This window comes from Cavenderia fasciculata, assembly GCF_000203815.1.
Source record: "Cavenderia fasciculata unplaced genomic scaffold Scf_EUAJFUG02HR96I-5, whole genome shotgun sequence".
Classification (NCBI taxonomy): domain Eukaryota; phylum Evosea; class Eumycetozoa; order Acytosteliales; family Cavenderiaceae; genus Cavenderia; species Cavenderia fasciculata.
Window position 1 is genome coordinate 2,784,875 of NW_004457624.1, and position 18,177 is coordinate 2,803,051.

The 18,177-nt window shown below is 35.2% G+C and overlaps 7 protein-coding genes across 7 annotated transcripts; 6 read left to right on the plus strand and 1 right to left on the minus strand.

Annotated features, from left to right (window-relative positions):
- Window positions 1–350: 350 nt before the first annotated feature.
- Window positions 351–1,366, plus strand: DFA_12119 (uncharacterized protein; the record flags this gene model as incomplete). Its single annotated transcript, XM_004351010.1, has 2 exons — window positions 351–390; window positions 930–1,366. The coding sequence occupies 2 exons, from the start codon at window positions 351–353 to the stop codon at window positions 1,364–1,366; spliced, it is 477 nt and encodes a 158-aa protein (XP_004351062.1).
- Window positions 1,367–1,865: 499 nt separating this feature from the next.
- On the plus strand, window positions 1,866–6,882 carry gefL (Ras guanine nucleotide exchange factor; the record flags this gene model as incomplete). The annotated part of the gene is made up of 3 exons (XM_004351012.1): window positions 1,866–2,875; window positions 2,949–3,204; window positions 3,286–6,882. The coding sequence occupies 3 exons, from the start codon at window positions 1,866–1,868 to the stop codon at window positions 6,880–6,882; spliced, it is 4,863 nt and encodes a 1,620-aa protein (XP_004351064.1).
- A 502-nt stretch (window positions 6,883–7,384) lies between these two features.
- DFA_12121 (uncharacterized protein) lies at window positions 7,385–8,829 on the plus strand (the record flags this gene model as incomplete). Its single annotated transcript, XM_004351014.1, has 2 exons — window positions 7,385–8,503; window positions 8,566–8,829. 2 exons carry the CDS (start codon window positions 7,385–7,387, stop codon window positions 8,827–8,829), a joined length of 1,383 nt encoding a protein of 460 aa, XP_004351066.1.
- Window positions 8,830–9,519: 690 nt separating this feature from the next.
- Window positions 9,520–10,334, plus strand: rabC (Rab GTPase; the record flags this gene model as incomplete). Its single annotated transcript, XM_004351016.1, has 3 exons — window positions 9,520–9,527; window positions 9,625–10,137; window positions 10,253–10,334. 3 exons carry the CDS (start codon window positions 9,520–9,522, stop codon window positions 10,332–10,334), a joined length of 603 nt encoding a protein of 200 aa, XP_004351068.1.
- An 816-nt stretch (window positions 10,335–11,150) lies between these two features.
- nfaA (Ras GTPase activation domain-containing protein) lies at window positions 11,151–14,337 on the plus strand (the record flags this gene model as incomplete). Its single annotated transcript, XM_004351018.1, has 4 exons — window positions 11,151–11,269; window positions 11,378–13,213; window positions 13,293–13,538; window positions 13,617–14,337. The coding sequence occupies 4 exons, from the start codon at window positions 11,151–11,153 to the stop codon at window positions 14,335–14,337; spliced, it is 2,922 nt and encodes a 973-aa protein (XP_004351070.1).
- Window positions 14,338–14,435: 98 nt separating this feature from the next.
- DFA_12124 (dihydrofolate reductase) lies at window positions 14,436–15,463 on the minus strand (the record flags this gene model as incomplete). The annotated part of the gene is made up of 4 exons (XM_004351020.1): window positions 14,436–14,668; window positions 14,736–15,163; window positions 15,279–15,379; window positions 15,446–15,463. 4 exons carry the CDS (start codon window positions 15,461–15,463, stop codon window positions 14,436–14,438), a joined length of 780 nt encoding a protein of 259 aa, XP_004351072.1.
- A 208-nt stretch (window positions 15,464–15,671) lies between these two features.
- Window positions 15,672–17,927, plus strand: DFA_12125 (uncharacterized protein; the record flags this gene model as incomplete). The annotated part of the gene is made up of 3 exons (XM_004351022.1): window positions 15,672–15,952; window positions 16,033–16,111; window positions 16,212–17,927. The coding sequence occupies 3 exons, from the start codon at window positions 15,672–15,674 to the stop codon at window positions 17,925–17,927; spliced, it is 2,076 nt and encodes a 691-aa protein (XP_004351074.1).
- Window positions 17,928–18,177: the final 250 nt, after the last annotated feature.

Sequence of the window (18,177 nt, forward strand, 5' to 3'; positions counted from 1 at the left end):
ATATACATACATACATACATACATATACAAGATAGGATAGATGTAAAATAGGGAAATCAGAGTTTAGTGAATTTCAACATCAACATCATCTTTTTTTTTTTTTTTTTTTTTTTTATGGTAAAAAAAAATTTATCATAGTAATATTAGTTATAGTAATAATAATAATAATAGGAAGATCTTCAACATCAACCCATCAACAACAACAACAACCAAATTTATTTATTTAATTTATTTTTATTTTCCAACCTCATTGGATTTTTAATCTTTGATAAAAACACCCACATATAGTTTTTAAAAAAAAAATCCAACAGTCAAGTCATCTTCATCTTCATCATCATCCTCTTGAAAAAATGAAATCAGTTGTATCAAAATATATAGAACAAGGAATAAGTAAAGATGGAAAGACGGTGAGAATTGAACACCAAAAGATCAAACAGTCGGCGGGTCCGCTCATAGTGAAGCAGTTGAAAGAGATGGGGACGGTGCGATCGCTGGTGATAAAGGGGTGCCGTCTCAAGGTGCTGCCCAACGAAATAGAACAGTTGTCGCAACTCAAGAGACTGCATATAGAGGACAACCGTCTGTCAGAGATACCTAGTTTAGAGCGTCTGGAGGCACTCGAAGAGCTGGTGCTCAGCTCCAACCAAGTGTCGCGGTTCCAAGTGTCGATCAGCAAGCTGTCGCAGTTGCGGTCGCTCGACCTTTCATACAACCTGTTGGGCACGATCCCCGTGCGTCTGTTTATGGGGTCGCTCAAGGAGCTGTCGCTGGACGCCAACCAATTTTCCAACTTTCCCGCGCAGCTGTGCGAGTTGACGCAGCTCGAGTCGCTGTCGTTTGCCGACAACCAGCTCAAGCAGATCCCAGCGACGATCGGCCAGCTCAAGTCGCTCTGTAAAATAGTATTTGCCGGCAATGCCATCGAGCAGATTCCGGCCGAGATCACCACGCTGCATTCTCTCACCTACCTCGATGTCTCGAGCAACAATATCAAGCAGATCCCGCATGCGATCGGCCAGCTCAAGCAGCTGCGCAATTTGCACGTGCAGCACAACAAGCTGCGTGTGTTGCCCGAGGACATAGGCCTGTGCACGGCGCTGACGACCCTGCGCTTCAACAACAACACCCTCTCGCATCTGCCGGCGTCCGTGGGCAAGCTGGCCGCGCTGACCGAGCTCTACGTGCAGGAGAACAGGCTCGTCACGCTGCCCACCGAGATTGGCGAGTGTCGGGCACTGCGCAAGCTCAACCTCGAGTTCAACAAGATCGCCATCCTGCCCGCGCAGCTGCGTCAGCTGCACAACCTCAACCTCCTCTCCCTTCACGACAACGCGCTCGAGGAACTGCCCTCCTTTTTGCAAGTTGACTTTCTCCAGCACCTCGTACGTCTCTCCATCCACAACAACGCCTGCTACGACCAGATCCTCGCCTCGGCCGCCTCGATCGAGTCCGACGCCATCAACCAGCTCATCCAGCACCTCAACCCGAGCACAAGCAGCAGTAGCAGCAACCAACACAACAGCGTCGTCTCGTCGAGTGGCGCCACCACCACCTCGGTCGGCATCAGCTCGTCGAGCGCCTGGCTCGCTGCCATTGACGAAGACAACGATTCGGACAACCTGAGTAGCAGCAACGGCAGCAGTCTCAGCGTCGCCCTAAAAGACACGGCCAGCAGCAGCAACAACACCCTCAGTAGCTACAACAACTCGCTTATCAACTCTCTCACCAACCCTTTCCTCAACGGCTTGAGCAGCCCCAACACGACATCACCACACCTTAAAAGTCCCGCAAACAGCTCCCCCTTTCTCGGCTCCATGATGAGTGGCACACTGAAAAAGAAGGGTAGCGAAACATCACTCTCTAAAATGGCAATGCACAACAATGGCATGCAAGCTGGACGTCTAGCAGATTTTTCATCAGATTCAGAAAGTGATTCAGATTCTGATAATTCAACTAGTAGTAGTAACTTTTTTAATCATCCAAATATTAATAATATTAATAATAGTAATAATAATAATAATAGTAATAATATTAATATTCATCATTCAACTTCAAATAACAATAATGGTAATGGTACAACTACCACTTTATTATCAACAAGTGCAAGTAATTCATCACTAAATAGTATGATGTTATCATCACATCTTCATAATACTCTCAAGAGATCATCTATATCACCACGATCAAGTTTGACAATTACAACTAATGGTATTAATGGTATGAATGGTCTTGGTGGCAGTGGTTCAACATTGAGTGAATTATTTGCCAATAGCAAGTTGATGGATGGGCAAACAACACCAACCAATCAATCTTCATCTTCACTTGTCGGATCCCCTCTAAATAGAACTAGAAAAGGAAGTGGTAGTAATCTTTATGAAAATGGTGGAGGTAGTCTAAATAATAGTAGTAATGGAGTTGGTACTCCACCAACTAATCTTTCAGATAGCAACAGCAAAGTACCTGCACTCAGTAGATCATCATCATCTTTTCTCAATATGCTTACATTGCGTAGAAAATCATTATCAGTATCTGGTAGTTCTCCTCTTGTTCCTTCAACTCCACTTTCACAATCGACATCATCTACACCACCACCTCAAACACCCAATTACAAGTCATTCCAATCTATATTTGAAGCATTGTTGGATGATTTGGATTATTCTAAAAAGAGAAGAGAGGAATTGGTCAATTTAGTAACTGAAGATAAATGGTCATTCCTTCAAAGATTAAAACCAGATTGTGTCAATTCACTACTTTCAAATGGAATCTTGAATCAAACTCAACCAACCACAACTGAATTAAAATCCCTTTTATCCTCTCCTCCAAAAATTACAACTTCTCAAACTCAATCACCAAAATCTTTACCTCCTCCTTCTTTGTAAGTAGATTAAAAACAAAACAAAAACAAATCAAAAATCAATTATTAATTTTATTTTATTTATTTTATTTAGAACAAGAATACCAAAAAGTCCAAGAGGATATTCAAAAGTATTATCAAATCATTCACTTTTTAGTTATGAAGATATATGTAGATTAAGACAACAATTGATTGATAAACCTGTTACATGGGTTGTCAATTTTGCAGAAAGTTCTGGTATAGTTGCCATTTTATCAATGATATCATCCTTTTCTTTAAGAGAACCAAAAGTTGAAGAAGATTATCTTGTCATTAATGAATGTTTATCTTGTTTAAAATTATTAATTGAAGTAAGGGAAAAAAACAAAAAGAGAAAAAGAAAGATAAATTTATTAATTATCTTTTATTTATATTTTAATTTTTTTCTTTAGCTTGAAATGCAATCAATATTATTATGTGATATGACTGATATTATATTCCCACATGTAACATCTAGTTCATTATCAGTAAAGAAATTAACTTTGGAAGTTTTGGATGTATTGTGTAGAACATTTACAATTGGTTCAACGATTGTTTTGGAATCGATAAAGACCTATTCCAAAAAACATCAGGTGCCGTTGCAAACTCCACTTGGATTCATTCACTCTCCATTGGATGGGGAATACACATTGGACGTAAAGGTGAATTGCATGTCTTTGATTAACCAGTTGATAAAGGGTTGTAAGGAACTTTCAACTCGTGTAGATATTAGAAATGAAATTTTGTCAATTGGTATTCAAAAGTCGATCAAGAATCTTCGTATCGATGGTGATGGTATTGAAACGTCGAGTTGGAAATCATTAGAACGCGAGATGCAAGCATTTGAGCGTATGATGGTGGAAGATGATAATTACATTGTACCGAGCTTGTCGCCACGATTGGACGGTACTGGCGGCGGAGGATCAGATATTGGGTTCTCTCTGCCAAGCAGTCCCAACTTTACCGGTGCCGATCCATTTGACCCCATCTTTGACAGTAGATTAGTTGTCAAGATTGCCTGTAATCCATCTACCTTTAATAGTAACAATGAGTCGGGTACACCGACCATGGTAACAGGTGGCCAACTAGACCAGTCAACAACATCTGTCAATTCTGACGACAATCCTTTGGCTTCTTCATCTGCTACTGCCACTACTGCCAACAATAACAATAACAATGTAACAATGAGAGAAGTACTTGTACCAATCTCCAAGAAATCACAGGCTGGTGATGTCATCCGTGCCATCATCTCGTCCAATTCGAATCTGCGTGAGTTTGGAGAATGGGGATTGTATGTATGTGACGGAGACAGCAAGACACAGTCGCTGGACGGTCGCTTCTTGCGTGATGACGAGTATATCCTCGAGCAAAATGCCTCCCAACCCAATGGCAGCAACGCACCTCTTCGCTCGTTGATCTTGTTCAAGCAGTACACGTTAAAGATGGTGCCGTGGAAGGTTAGAATGTCACTTGAAAAGGTCAAAGACATGGACAGCGCCATCAGCACCAAATCCAACCACTTTATTGAGGAGCCAATGGATCCAACCACCACGTGCGCCGGACTGGTCCACCATATCGTCAAAAAGCATCTGCCAGCGATCGGTCGTTACTGTCTAGAGTCGGATGACTTTGGGTTGTACCTCGACTCGGCTGGTTTTGGCACGGGCGGGTACTGGCTCGAGCCACTTGAAAAGTTGCACGACTATGAGATCTTTAAGGATCCAAAGTCGACTGTCCAACTCAAGCTACGTCAAAAGATGGTGAAACTCAAGTTTGCCGATGGAACCTACGAGCAGCTTCGTCTTGATCTCACGTCACCAACAGAGAAGATCTTTGCAGAAATCTCGGAAAAGGTTATGGACCCATCCAACATGCACAATCTCCACTACTATGGTATCTTTATCGACCGTCAAGACACACTCAATCAAGACCATCTTGTCAGCGGCACGATGAATACAAGCAGCAGTGGTGGAAGATTCAACAAAAAGCCAACAGTCGAGTGGATAGAGTCGGGTGTACCATTGTATCATTACCGTATCAACAGTCGTGTGTGTCTCAGATATGCAGTTAGACCATCAACCATTACCTTGCATATCGATTGTTCACTATTCCAACAACAAAAAGAACAACGACAAATCAAGGAAGAAGATGAGTTGAATGCAAGTGGAAATGGACATGGCATGCCAACCACCACTATTATGGATGTTGACGATGCAGATGATGAAGGAGACTCTACATCTGATAGTGAAGATTCGATTGAAAGAACACCCATTTGTGAAAATTTAGAAGATAAATTGAAATCAGTTGCTACAATCAGTAGTGTACAAGACAATGGATTAGTAATGTCTCATCAAGATTCACCATTATTAGTTTCTACATCGGCAGATGTAGTTAGTTTAATGGCTATCCCAGCACCAGTCAAGCCAAAACAAGTCGTTGTACAGATACCATTACATCTTCCTCTCAACGAGTCATTGGAAACTGAGGATAATTGGTTGGACTGTTTTATCGACCAAAGCAAATGTCGTTTCCACATTGATACGTTTGATGGACCAACTGTCAACCGTCAACAACCTCTTAATAGTCAAAACTTTACGAGCAAGAATAGTCTCTACATTGTACTGGCTGACGAGGTCGAGTTGCAAAACTCAGAGTTCCAGAATCATGTAATGACCAATATTTGGGAGGAACCAAATGACCGTAGCACCATCATTTATGATGAGTCACCTTCGCACCATGCACCGGCTTCGTCACGTGACACATCCATCTCGACGACGACCACAACTGCCACTATCGCATCTACTATCCCACCAACTGCACAAAGTCAGATTATACGTGCTGCTACACTTAACAAGCTCGTCGAGTTGTCAACCAACAACATTGATGTGGATCGTGAATCAATGAACATTTTATTAATGACATACCAATCATTTACAACTTCGGACGGACTTTTGGACAAGTTGATCGAGAGATACACGGTTCCAGAGGGTGAAGAAAAGCAGAAAAAGGTGATTCAATTGCATGTGATTGTGTTTGTCAAGAATTGGCTAGAGCAGCAGTCTCCACAGGCAGCATCAGGTGGTGGTTTGGAAGAACGTTTCCTCGAACGTATCAACAGCTTTATCGACCGTCTCAATGCAGATGGATACAGCAATATGGTACCCAACCTAAAGAAGTTGTATGACTCTGCCATCAAGGGCAAGCGTGCTTATGCAATGCCCGAGGTTCACCGTGCCGCTTTAGCGACCAAGATCCCGTCACTAGCCAACTCTTTCCTCGACGACGAACTGTTTATCGCACAACAACTAACCGTTCGCGAGTATGAGACATTCAAGCGTATCCAGATTGTCGAGTTTTTGAACCAAGCTTGGAACAAACCAAAATTGCAGTACAAGGCTCCAAACTTGCTCAAAATGATTGACCGTTTCAACAAGGTGTCAATGGCTGTATCAACTGCCATCCTCCACCAGAACAAACTCAAACCACGTATCAAGCTCATTTGCCGTTTCATCAAGATTGCCCAACATTTGCGCGAACTCAACAACTTCCATCTACTGACCGCCTTTTTGGCTGGTATTCGTAACAGCTCGGTACTCAGACTACGTGTGTCATGGGCCAAAGTACCCAAAAAGCACAAGCAGACCCTTGAAGACCTCGAAAAGATCATGTCGATGGAGGGCAGTTTCAAAGCATTTAGAACGATCATCAAGGACATTGTGCCACCATGCATCCCCTATCTCGGTGTCTATCTCAAGGATCTGACCTTTATCGAAGACGGTAATGCCGATAGCATCGAAGGACTCATCAACTGGGGTAAAAAGAAACTCATGCACAATATCATATCCATCATCCAGAAATGTCAACAAATCCCATACGATTTCCCACTCTGTACACAACAACAACAAAAATCAGAAATGGTCCTCGCCACTTTTGATTCTCTCCCCATTGCTGATGATGAAGTACTTTATCAAGTATCTCAACAATTAGAACCAAAAGCAATTCAACAATAATAATAATAATAAGAAAATAATAATATATAATATAATAATAATATAAACCCAACAATATAAAAGTAAAAAAGTAACAATAATATAGTAATAATAAATAAGTATAAGTATAATATATACACCTTTGTAGATTTCCCCATTAAAACAAATAATAATATTAGAAAATTCCTTTTATTCTCGAATCCGATCAGATTCAATTTAAAAAAAAAATATCCTCCCCGAAAGTGACGTCAAAAGGCTGTACAGCATCCCAACACCATTCTCCGAGGTACTTTATTCAAACGGCACCTGTTTTTAATTTTTAATAACAAAATATCTTTTTTTTTTAATATTTGTAGGGATTAACAAACTAGTCGGACGAAAATGATGATATAACCTTGTCCATATTTTTCAACAAACTATTCCTTTGTTTTGTAAATTTACAAACAAACCTTTTGATCACTTGAATGTTTTTTTTTAATCATCATTTATTCATTCAATAATAATAATATGTTTTAAAAAAAGAATGGCACAAAGAAATAAGATAATAATATTTATTTGTTTAATTATTTTAACATTAACTTTATATTTTTCAAATAATATTCAAAATAATCAAAAGATTAATATTAATCAAAATCAAAATAATAATAAGGTTTATGAAAAACATATACAACAACTTAGATTACAACAAAAAGAACAAAGAGAATTAAAAAATTTTAAAGATGATATGAAATCATTCCCATGGGATGAATATAAAGAATCTGTGGAATCTGGAAATAGAAAACTTACAGATGGATATTCACAAAAATTACTCTATCAATTATTACCATATTTAATAGCTCCACCTTTACAACCAATCAATCATACATGCAAACCTGAAGAAATACTTTTACCACTAGAAAATATTACCGATCAATATTGTAAAGAATATCCTAATTTATTTTATGGAAAGAGGACCACTCCAATCAAAGTAGGACATATGATTCAATTTGGATTCGATGTTGATACTTTGGAAATCCATTTAAACGAATTGTATGATATAGTGGACCATTTCTTTATTATTGAATCAGCACATACCCATTATGGTGGATTAAAGAAACCATTGATATGGGAGCAAGTCAAATACCAAGATAGATTTATCAGGTTTCAAGACAAAATTATTCATTTTATACTTGATGACGCTGATCAATTGAGATTGGCACCCAAGTCTACTGGCAAAGATAGTGGTGATGAAAATATATTTGGAGCAGAGAAATATCAAGAGTCTAGGAGATGGGATAAATTTCAAGAATGGAATAAACTAAAAGGAAATCTATACCAAGACACTGATATAATTGGATTTGGAGATACTGATGAAGTGACAACGAGAAGAAATATACATATGTTAAAGTATTGTCAACTCAAAGAGACAGCTACATCTATAGATATTGGCATTTGGTTTCCATATGGTATAGTGACACAAGCATTTAGATCTGATTATCCAGTTGATGACAATCATCCATTTACATTGGGTGATCCCACTTTTCATACAATCAAAAAAGCTAAATCCTCTAAAACCTATCCAAATAGAAATCGTGGTCATTCAGGTCAATACATGTTTGGTGGTATGCATATGAGTAGATATGGTTATATTCCTTTTAATATTGTATGTAAAAAAAAAAATAGAAAATCAAATTAATTATTAATTTTTTGTATTTTTTTATTTAGGCAAAAAAATTATCATGTACAGAATGTGGTATTAATAAAATGGAACAATTATTAGTATTCTCTGAAGATTTAATTAATGGTACTATCTATGAACTGGAAAAGAAATTATTAAAAGTACCTGAACATTTTGAATTAAGAGTTGAAAAACTATCAGATATGGATCAACAATTTAACAAACAAGTGGCCATTCTCCCATGGTTTTTAAAATGTAATCCTTATCGTTATCCAGTTTGGCATATGAATCATGATACAAGACTAGATTAGCATCGCACTCAAACATTAATTTAATTGATTAAAATAAATAAATAATAATACTTAATACTGATTATTATTATTATTATTATTATTTATTAATGATGGAGATTGATTCATTACGATAATTCATTGTTTTTAGTTATCGTGACGAAAATTGGTTTAGTGGAGAATGGTTGGTTGGTGGGAAACTTTTTAAAGATTGAATCGACGAATTGAAATTACTTCGTCGAACGGAAATTTGATTCTCATCACTTGTCATTCCACTTATCTTTTTTTTTCTTATTTATTTCATTACATTAAGTTTTTAAAAATTTTATACTTTTAAATATTTATAAATATTTATATATATTTTATAAATACATATATATTCTATTTATCAAACTATCTTTCTCTCACAATTATTTATATAATACTTTTTTTTTTTTTTTTTTTCTAAAAACCCCCAAATCGAGGAGGGAGAGAGAGATCACAATAGACAACGAAGTGTTGCGTTAATAATAACACTCATTTTTATAATACTAATTTAATATAATATATAATAATATATATTAAATTTATAATACGCCCGATATCTTTTATATTATTTATATTATTATTATTAGAGCAGATAACAAACAGATAAGACTTTTTTTTTTCTTTTACTTTTCTTTTCTTTTTCTTTTTTTTTACAATATAACAATATAATACACAACTAACATTATGGCAGAGTATGTTATTCAAAGAGAGATTGATTATTATTATATCTTGTAACAATCTATTAATCTTCTTCCTTTTCATTGTTACCTATTATTTTCTTTTTTTTAGAGAAGATACATTATGTTACAAGATCATCTTGGTTGGAGAGTCTGCAGTAGGAAAGAGTTGCATTCTCGTTAGATTTACAGACAATACATTTAATACACATTTTGCACCTACACTGGGTGTAGACTTTAACGTAAAGACTATTAGAAACAAAGAGACTGGACAGACGGTCAAGCTACAGATCTGGGATACTGCAGGACAAGAGCGATTCAGATCGATTACACAAACATTCTACAGAGGATCACATGGTGTCATTTTGGTGTACGACATTACCGACGTCAAGTCGTTTGAGAGATGCAGAGATTGGATTGCAGACATTAACCAATACACCCAAAATGGTATGATTATCGTTCTCGTAGGTAACAAGATCGATATGACTGCCCAAAGAAAGGTCTCCTTTGAACAAGGAAAGGCTTTGGCCGAAGAATTAAACATTAAATTCTTTGAAACTAGCGCAAAAGAGAATATGGGTGTAACCAATGTTTTCGATCATATTGTACAACATATTGAACAAACGTAAGGAAAAAGAAAAAAGAAAAAAGAAATGGAAAGAAAGAAAAGAAGAGAAAGAAAAGAAGAGAAAGAAGGAAAAGAAAGAAACTAATTTATTTATTTATTTTAATTTGTATAGCATGAAAGATACTGAAGTTGAAAAGACTATAATTGGAACAGGTGGTGAAGCTCCTAAAAAACCATGTTGTGGATCAAGTTAAGAGAGAGAGAGAGAGAGTTTTGAAACACACAACTCTTAATAATAATAATAATAATAATAGATTTCCATTTTTTTTTTATTTATTTGTGGAAAACAAATCCACAATCCAAAACAAACCAAGCGAATGATATAATTTTAGATATATCATTAAAATTTAACCAATATTTTAATTTATTAACAACAATAACCATCAAATGATAATGATGATGATGATGTCAAAAAGACTAATAATAATAATAATAATAATAATAATAATAATAATAATAATAATAATAACACTTTAAATATTTTTGTATAAAATAAAAACACAATTATTAATTAAAAATGATTGCCCAATCATTGTTGGGATTGATTGACTACTTTGCCAAATTTGTTTGTTGTTTAAACACATCCAATCAAAAATGGGACGTTGTAAAATTCCATTATGAAACGTGACCGACGACACAGTTATTTGATGAAACACCCACAAAGTTGGGTGATCGATTGTGACAAAAAAAACATGTTTATCAAAAAAAATCGGAACCGCATCAAAAGTGTAAGATATTTTTGTGTGGATGGAAGCCTAAAAAAACATCTGATTCTTCTAGGCATACCTCTTAACCCCCACCTCTTTTATTCTTTATTTATAGTAGTATCACTTCACTTTAACCTACCTCTTTTTGTGTAGTATAGAAATAAAAAGAGAGAGAGAGAGAGAGAGAAAAAAAAGAGAGAGAGAGAGAGAAAGAGGAGAGTATCTGATTCTCAATCACCAAACACAACAAACAACTAAAAGAGAAAAGAGAAAATAGAGAGAGGATAGAGAGAGATAAAGAATATGGAAGATCATTTAACTATATCAGGAGGAGGTAAACCTCTTGTTTGGAAGAAATCAGCATGGAGTAATGCAGTATCATTATATGGTGAATTGGTTGATACTTGTGTAAAAGATACTCAGTATGTCTAAAGTTAAAAAAGTCAGATGATGATAATGATGATTTATTAATCCAATCCAATCCTATCTATCTATCATTTATCTATCTATCTATCTATCTTTTCTACTAGATTTACAAGAGGAGTAGCCAATTTATTAGATTCAGCAGAAGTAGATTCATTTGCAAAGACAGTGGTCAATATTTATACAACTGCAGGAAAGACATTACCATTGATCAAAGATCTAATCTATACAGAGTTTGATACAAAGGCTGGTGCTGAAGGTGAAGGTTCTATTCTACGTGGTAACAACATTGTCAACAAGATTGAAGGTGCATACGTTCGATTGGTCGGAGCTAATTATTTACGTTTTGTACTATCGGATTTGGTGTCACGAGTCGTTCACGATAATAATATGTGTCTTGAAATAGATCCACGTAAATTAAAGTCTTATATGGAAGATGTTGAAAAGAATCGTCATCATCATCAAGATAATGACAAAGAGACTAGTAGCGGTAGCGGTAGTAGTAGTAGTAATACAAGTCCAAAAGAGAATAGTGGTGGTAATGCAACAACCAACAACAAGGAAACACCTGCAAGCCCATCTATACCATTCGATGCTGAAAGAGTATTAAAAGAAAATAGACAAAATCTAATGGAGATTTCACAATTGTTTATTGACCGTATTACCGATCCAACAGTGGTAGAGGAAATGCCAAGAGAGATTAGAGCAGTGGCAGACTATACTGCAGAGTCTGCACTAAAGTATGCACCAGAGAGTTTGGCACCACTGATTGGTGGGTTTATCATGCTCCGTTTCTTTTCACCTGCCATTGTCACACCAGAGTATAGCAAGTTGATCTCCTCCGACACTGTACCATCGACTCGTGCCAAGAGAAATCTCGTCCTTTTAGCCAAGGTACTTCAAAACACATCCAATGGTGTTCAATTTGGTGGCAAAGAAGATTACATGACTTGTATGAATCAATTCATCATTGAAAACAAAGAGAAAATGACAAGTTACTTTAAAATGATTTGTAAAGATACTTCATCTTTATCTTCTTCATCTTCATCGTCATTGTCATCAAGTGGTCAAAAATGGAGTGATTTGGAAGGTAGTCAACCACCATCGTCACCATCATCACCTGTATCATTGACAGCATCTGCACCTACCACTTGGACATCAGTCTCTAAATCATCCAATAGTAGATCTATATCACCATCATCGGCAATGTTAACAAAGGGATCAGGTGGTAGTTCAACTACAGGTGCAGGTAGTGCCAATACTCCAAGTAAATCTGGTGGTTGGACTATTACAACACCATCAACATTGGCTCCAACTCCATCTCCTTCTTCTTCTTCCTCATCATCGGCAGCTGGTAAAAGAGCAACATCACCATCACCAATTGTCCTACCATCAAACTCTTCATCCAATTCATCTTCATCATTTTCATGGGATGGATATATTAAAAATCTTGAAATTCAAGATTTATTTGATTTCCATCGTATATTGGATTTATATAAAGACAAGATATTGACGAAATTAGTATCAACCAATAACAAGGCAGCAGGTCGTATATTGGAATTATTAAGAGAACTTGGACCATCACCCAAAACAAAGGTTGAAAAGAAAAAACAAGAAACTGATCATGCACAACAACAACAACAACAACTTGGACCAGGAGGTTTTGATGATCTCACATTCCAACTTGAACGTGCACGGTTTCTCTTTCAAGGTCCAAATGACAAGCATGATAGACCTGTTTTCTATCTTATTGTCAATCGTGTCAAAGCAGAACTATTTGACAATGTCAATCCTCTGATTGCCCATATTTTCAAGGTTATGGATTCATGTGTCAATGTCTCTTATACACTCATTGTTGATATGTCTTGGGCTCATATTTCATCTGATCTTAAAAAGGCAATCTTTAATCATTTACCAAAATTGGCTGAAGTATTTTCAAGAAAGTAAGCCAAAAAAAAAAGAAAAAAATAATCAAAAGATCATTAATCATTTTAATTTTTTATTTATTTATTTATTTTTTAGATATAAAAAGAATATTGATAAATTATTTATTGTACATCCATCAGCATATACAAGAGCTGTAATTAATTTTATGAGAGCATTTACAAGTCGTAAATTAAAAAGAAAGATTCATGATGTATACAATTGGAAACAATTAACTTCTTTTATCGATACTGAAAATATTGCTCTTCCAGAAACTAGTAAAGATTATATTACTAAAAGTTATAGAGTTGTTAAAGTTAATTCAAAAGGAAAAAGACAAGAAAGGTAGGAAACAAAAAAAAGAAATAGAAACAAAAGAAAAATGTATATTTACTTTTTACTTTTTATTTTTTATTTTTTTAGATTAATTAAATTTACAAGTAATTCAATTTTAAATATTGATCCAAATTCTAAAAAGATTCAAAATGAAAAGAGAATTGAGGAGATTGAAGAAATTACAAGTGCAGCAGGATCAATTGAAATTGGAATGAAATTTACAAGTGGTTCTTTACTCGTTGGTAATAATAATAATAGTAGTAATGTGAACAAAAAAATGGGATTTTTATCAATCAAAGTACCAGGTCCAGGTTCTGGACATCATCAAAATGATGCATCATCTACAAGAAAATATGTTTGTAATGGAGAATTGGAAAGGGATCATATTATTCAAGATATTTTTGAAGCTGGTTTTAAAATGGGATTGGCAAGACTGTCTCAAAGTAAAGGATCACTTTCACATGATCCATCGGTCAATGAATTCAAGGTGATCAAAGTTAATGGTGCAGGTAAACATCAAGATCGTATTTTCAAACTTACCATTGATTCGCTGTTTAACTTGGACCAACAAAGAATCAAGAGTGAAAATTCGTATGCCGGTATTGAAGAGGTTAGTGTCGACACTGAAAACAATGACATTGTATGGTTGAAATTCAAATCTGAACCAAACAAGAGAAAAATCATTTGTCATCATGGTGAAGGCAAACAACTACACGATGTCTTGACAGAAGTCATCAACAAATACCAAAAATCTATTGATCTTCAAGAAGAAGTTGAAGAATTGGATTTTGTAAATTTACAAAAGTAAAAAAGAGAGAGAGAGAAAGAAAAAGAAACAAAAAAAAAATGTAGTAATAGTAAAAGTAATATAATATGATATTTAAAATAAAAGAAAAAATAGATTTTTTAATTTCGACGATTATAAGTTTTGATTGTAAAATCAAATTGTTGTAATTGATCATGTTCTTTGGAATGGAATTCTTCAGTCAATACATTCCAATGACTACCATTTAAATCTTGTAATGTTTCTTGATTATTAAATATCTTTAAAAATATATCTCCTTGAACATCATTTGAATGAACATGTGTAATTAATAATTCATTTGAAAATTGTAATCCATCTTCATATATTTTTGTTCCTAAAGTAAAAATAAAACAAAGTAAATACTTTTTTTTTAATCTATTTCTTCTTTTATATATATTTACCACCAATAATAAAAACTTTTTGAATATCTTTTGTTAATTGTAAACCATTTTCAATAGATGATACAAAAGCTAATTTGCCTTGAATGTTACTTAGAGTTTGACCATCACTATCTTTAAAAGATTCGGCAGATCTACTAGTAACAACTATATTATATCTATTTGGCATTGGTTTACAACCTATCGATTCAAATGTACGTCTACCCATAATGACTGGGTGTCCATTGGTTGTATCTCTAAAGAATTTTAAATCTTTTGGTAAATGCCATGGTAAATCATTCCCCTTGCCTATTACATGATTCTCTGATACTGCAAATATCATTGAAATGATTCTTTCTTGTTCTTTTTGTTGATTATTCATTCTCTCTATTTGTATTGAATGAATATATAATGAAATGAATGATGAGGGGACTTTGATCATTAAATCGCCCCTTTAAATATAAAATTTTTTTCAAAGATATTTTCGTCCGGAACATGGCTAAGAGCCGGATGGTCTTCGTTTCATTTTTCTCTCACTAATTCTCTAGTCCTATAAATCATATATACTCTCTTTTTTCTTCACAATAGAACACATGTTCTTGTTCTATTTGAACTGAACACACCAGGTTTACCACTACAACAGAGACAATAGTAGTTTCTAATTTATCCTCAATTCAAAAAAACAATTGTGTGTGGTGTGGTTGAAAATGAAAGAGTATATCTCTCTCTCTCACAAATCTAATCGATGTCATTGATATAGATATATAAATGTACATATAGATTTACCAATATAATAATAGAATTGGTTTCAACACACGCACACACACACACAACCCTATTTCTCCACAAACAAGACATGACGATAAACTACAACTATATAAACTATTTTGGTATAAATTCAAAACCTATTTCTTTTTTTTAAATTTATTATTTATATTTTTATTTTATTTTTTTTAGAAAATGGATAACGTTGAAGAAGTAATTAGACATTTGGATCAAGTTAATATTGACAAGACAAAGTTTCACGAAATGTTGAGTGAAGCATTTGAACGTATCTTGCCATCAGGTTCTACATCTAGAACATTGGCTATGGCTGGTGCTGCTGTCTCTGTTCCTTTGGCTCTTGGTTACATGTACAATCATTATGTAAACAGTAAAAAGATCAAGGAAAAATTAACTTGGGAACAATTAAAATCTGGTGCAAACATTATTTCAAGAGTCTTTTCAAATTATCATGTCAAGTATGTTAAATAAAAAAAATAAAATAAAAATAAAATAAAAAGAAATAAATATTAATACTTATAATTCTTTTTAAATTTAGGTACATTTTTTCATTAAGTGAAACTGAATGTGATCCAATCATTGAATGTTGTTCATCTCTTAGAATTAAAGTTATAAAGGTAAAAAAAATAATCAAAAAAAAAAACAAATAAGAATTCATTACAAATATACTAATTTTCCTTTTTTTTTTCTTTTTCTTTTTCTTTTTTTTATATTTAGATGAAAAATATTAATAATGCATTAAATGCAGCTGATGGAATTTATAGAGCAACAGAACAAGTTGGATGTATTTTTGTTTCAACAAGTCAAGATTTATTGGCATTATCCAATACAACTATTAATTTCCCACTCTTGGTCGTTGGTATTAATGAATTGATGGATACTGACAAGGGTATGATGGGTTCAGTTGTACAATCTGAACATTTCCCCATTTGGAGTTTACATTCATTCAAGTCTTGTGAATTTGTAAAGTCTATTACAGACATTGCACCAACCTTGGAAAAGTCACTCGACCGTTGTATGCAATCACCATTTGGTCCAATGTATTTGGAGTTTTCTCAGGAAATGATCGTGCCAGAGGGTGAAATTCAAAAGAACAACATGATGATGAATCAATCCAAATGGTATTTCAAGCGTGTCTGGAATGACATCCAACACAGCTTTACCTATCCATCGTCAGACACTGAAGTTGTCTTTCATCATTTCCAAAAAGACTGCGTCAAGGCTCCCAAGGCTGACCAAATTAGAGAAGTGTTAGATCTCATCTATGAAGCTGAAAACCCTCTCTTGTTACTAGGTGATCAATGTCTTACCTCTGGTCAATATGAAGATGAAGTTTTACGTAATGATAGTTTAAAGTTGTCAATCAAATTGCTCGGTCTACCTACTTATCTCACTGGATTTACCAAGGTCCTAAATGATAGTTCATTCCAAAATGTCATACACGACAATTTAGAGTATGCACTCAAACACTCTGACCTTATCATTTCTTGTGGTATTCCAACCAACATTCTCAATGACCTACTCGAACACCATCAACAACACATTAGTGACAATCTCTCTAAAAAGAGAATGGTCATTGTTGATACGCTCATGTCAAACAAGGGATTCTCCTTATTTGGCCACGGACTCCATCGTTCATTCTTTGAATCGATCAAACGTTCCAATTATCGTGTCGAACCAAGCACATTCCTTCACCATCTCGGTTACATGATGCCACGCAACTATAACAAGTTCCAGTCTTGGATCATGGACCTCAAGGAAAAGGATAGTATCAGCTCTCTCATCTTTGACAAAAAGTCTAAATTCAAGGGTGAACATCTCAACAGTTACCTTGTCCTCGAGGCTCTTCGTGACTCTCTCCAAAACAGTCAGTCTCGTCCCATCATCGTCTGTGACAATGGCCAGTTTGAGGAGTGTGCCCAATCTATGCTTGCAGACTGTGTCAGAGCTTGGATCCAACTTGACCACACCTGTGTCAGACACAACACCAACTCTGCCATTGGTCTTGCCATTGCTTCCAAGTTGTGTAATCCATCTGTCGATGTTTGGCTCCTCTGTGACGACAGATCCATCAGTCAATGTATCCCAGAGTTTGAAACTCTCAACCGTTATCACATCCCAATCAATATCGTTGTTGGTAATGTCGAGGGTTCCATCGGTGAAATGTCCTCTGACGACCAAGTCGTGATGGACAAGGACTCTAAAAAGATTCCTCAAATTCATCATGATCATCCCAAGACTGCCTTCCACAAGATCATGGTTGCCTATGGTGGCAAGAGCTTCTCACTCTCTCACAACAATGCCAAGCGTGAAGAGCTAGAGAAATCCTTTGCCGATGCTCGTGAACGTTCAAGCGTTTCTCAACGTCCAATCTTGATCAATTGTCATATTGATAAGCCTGTTCCTTCTTTGATTGGTGGTGGTGCTATGTAATCTAAAAACTAATTTAAATTAAACTAAATTAAACTAAACTTTAATAAATTTAACTAAACTGGGTTTGAAATAAAAATAAGAGATAAATACATGTACCTGTTGTTGTTCTCGGCAACCTTCTCCATCAATTGCCCAATTATTGAAATTACTAATTAGTAATCCTTCTCCTTTTCTTTAAAACAAAGAGTTTAGAAGTAGTAGAGTGAGGTCGAGATTGAATTGAATTGGATTGGTGTTCGAATACCAATAA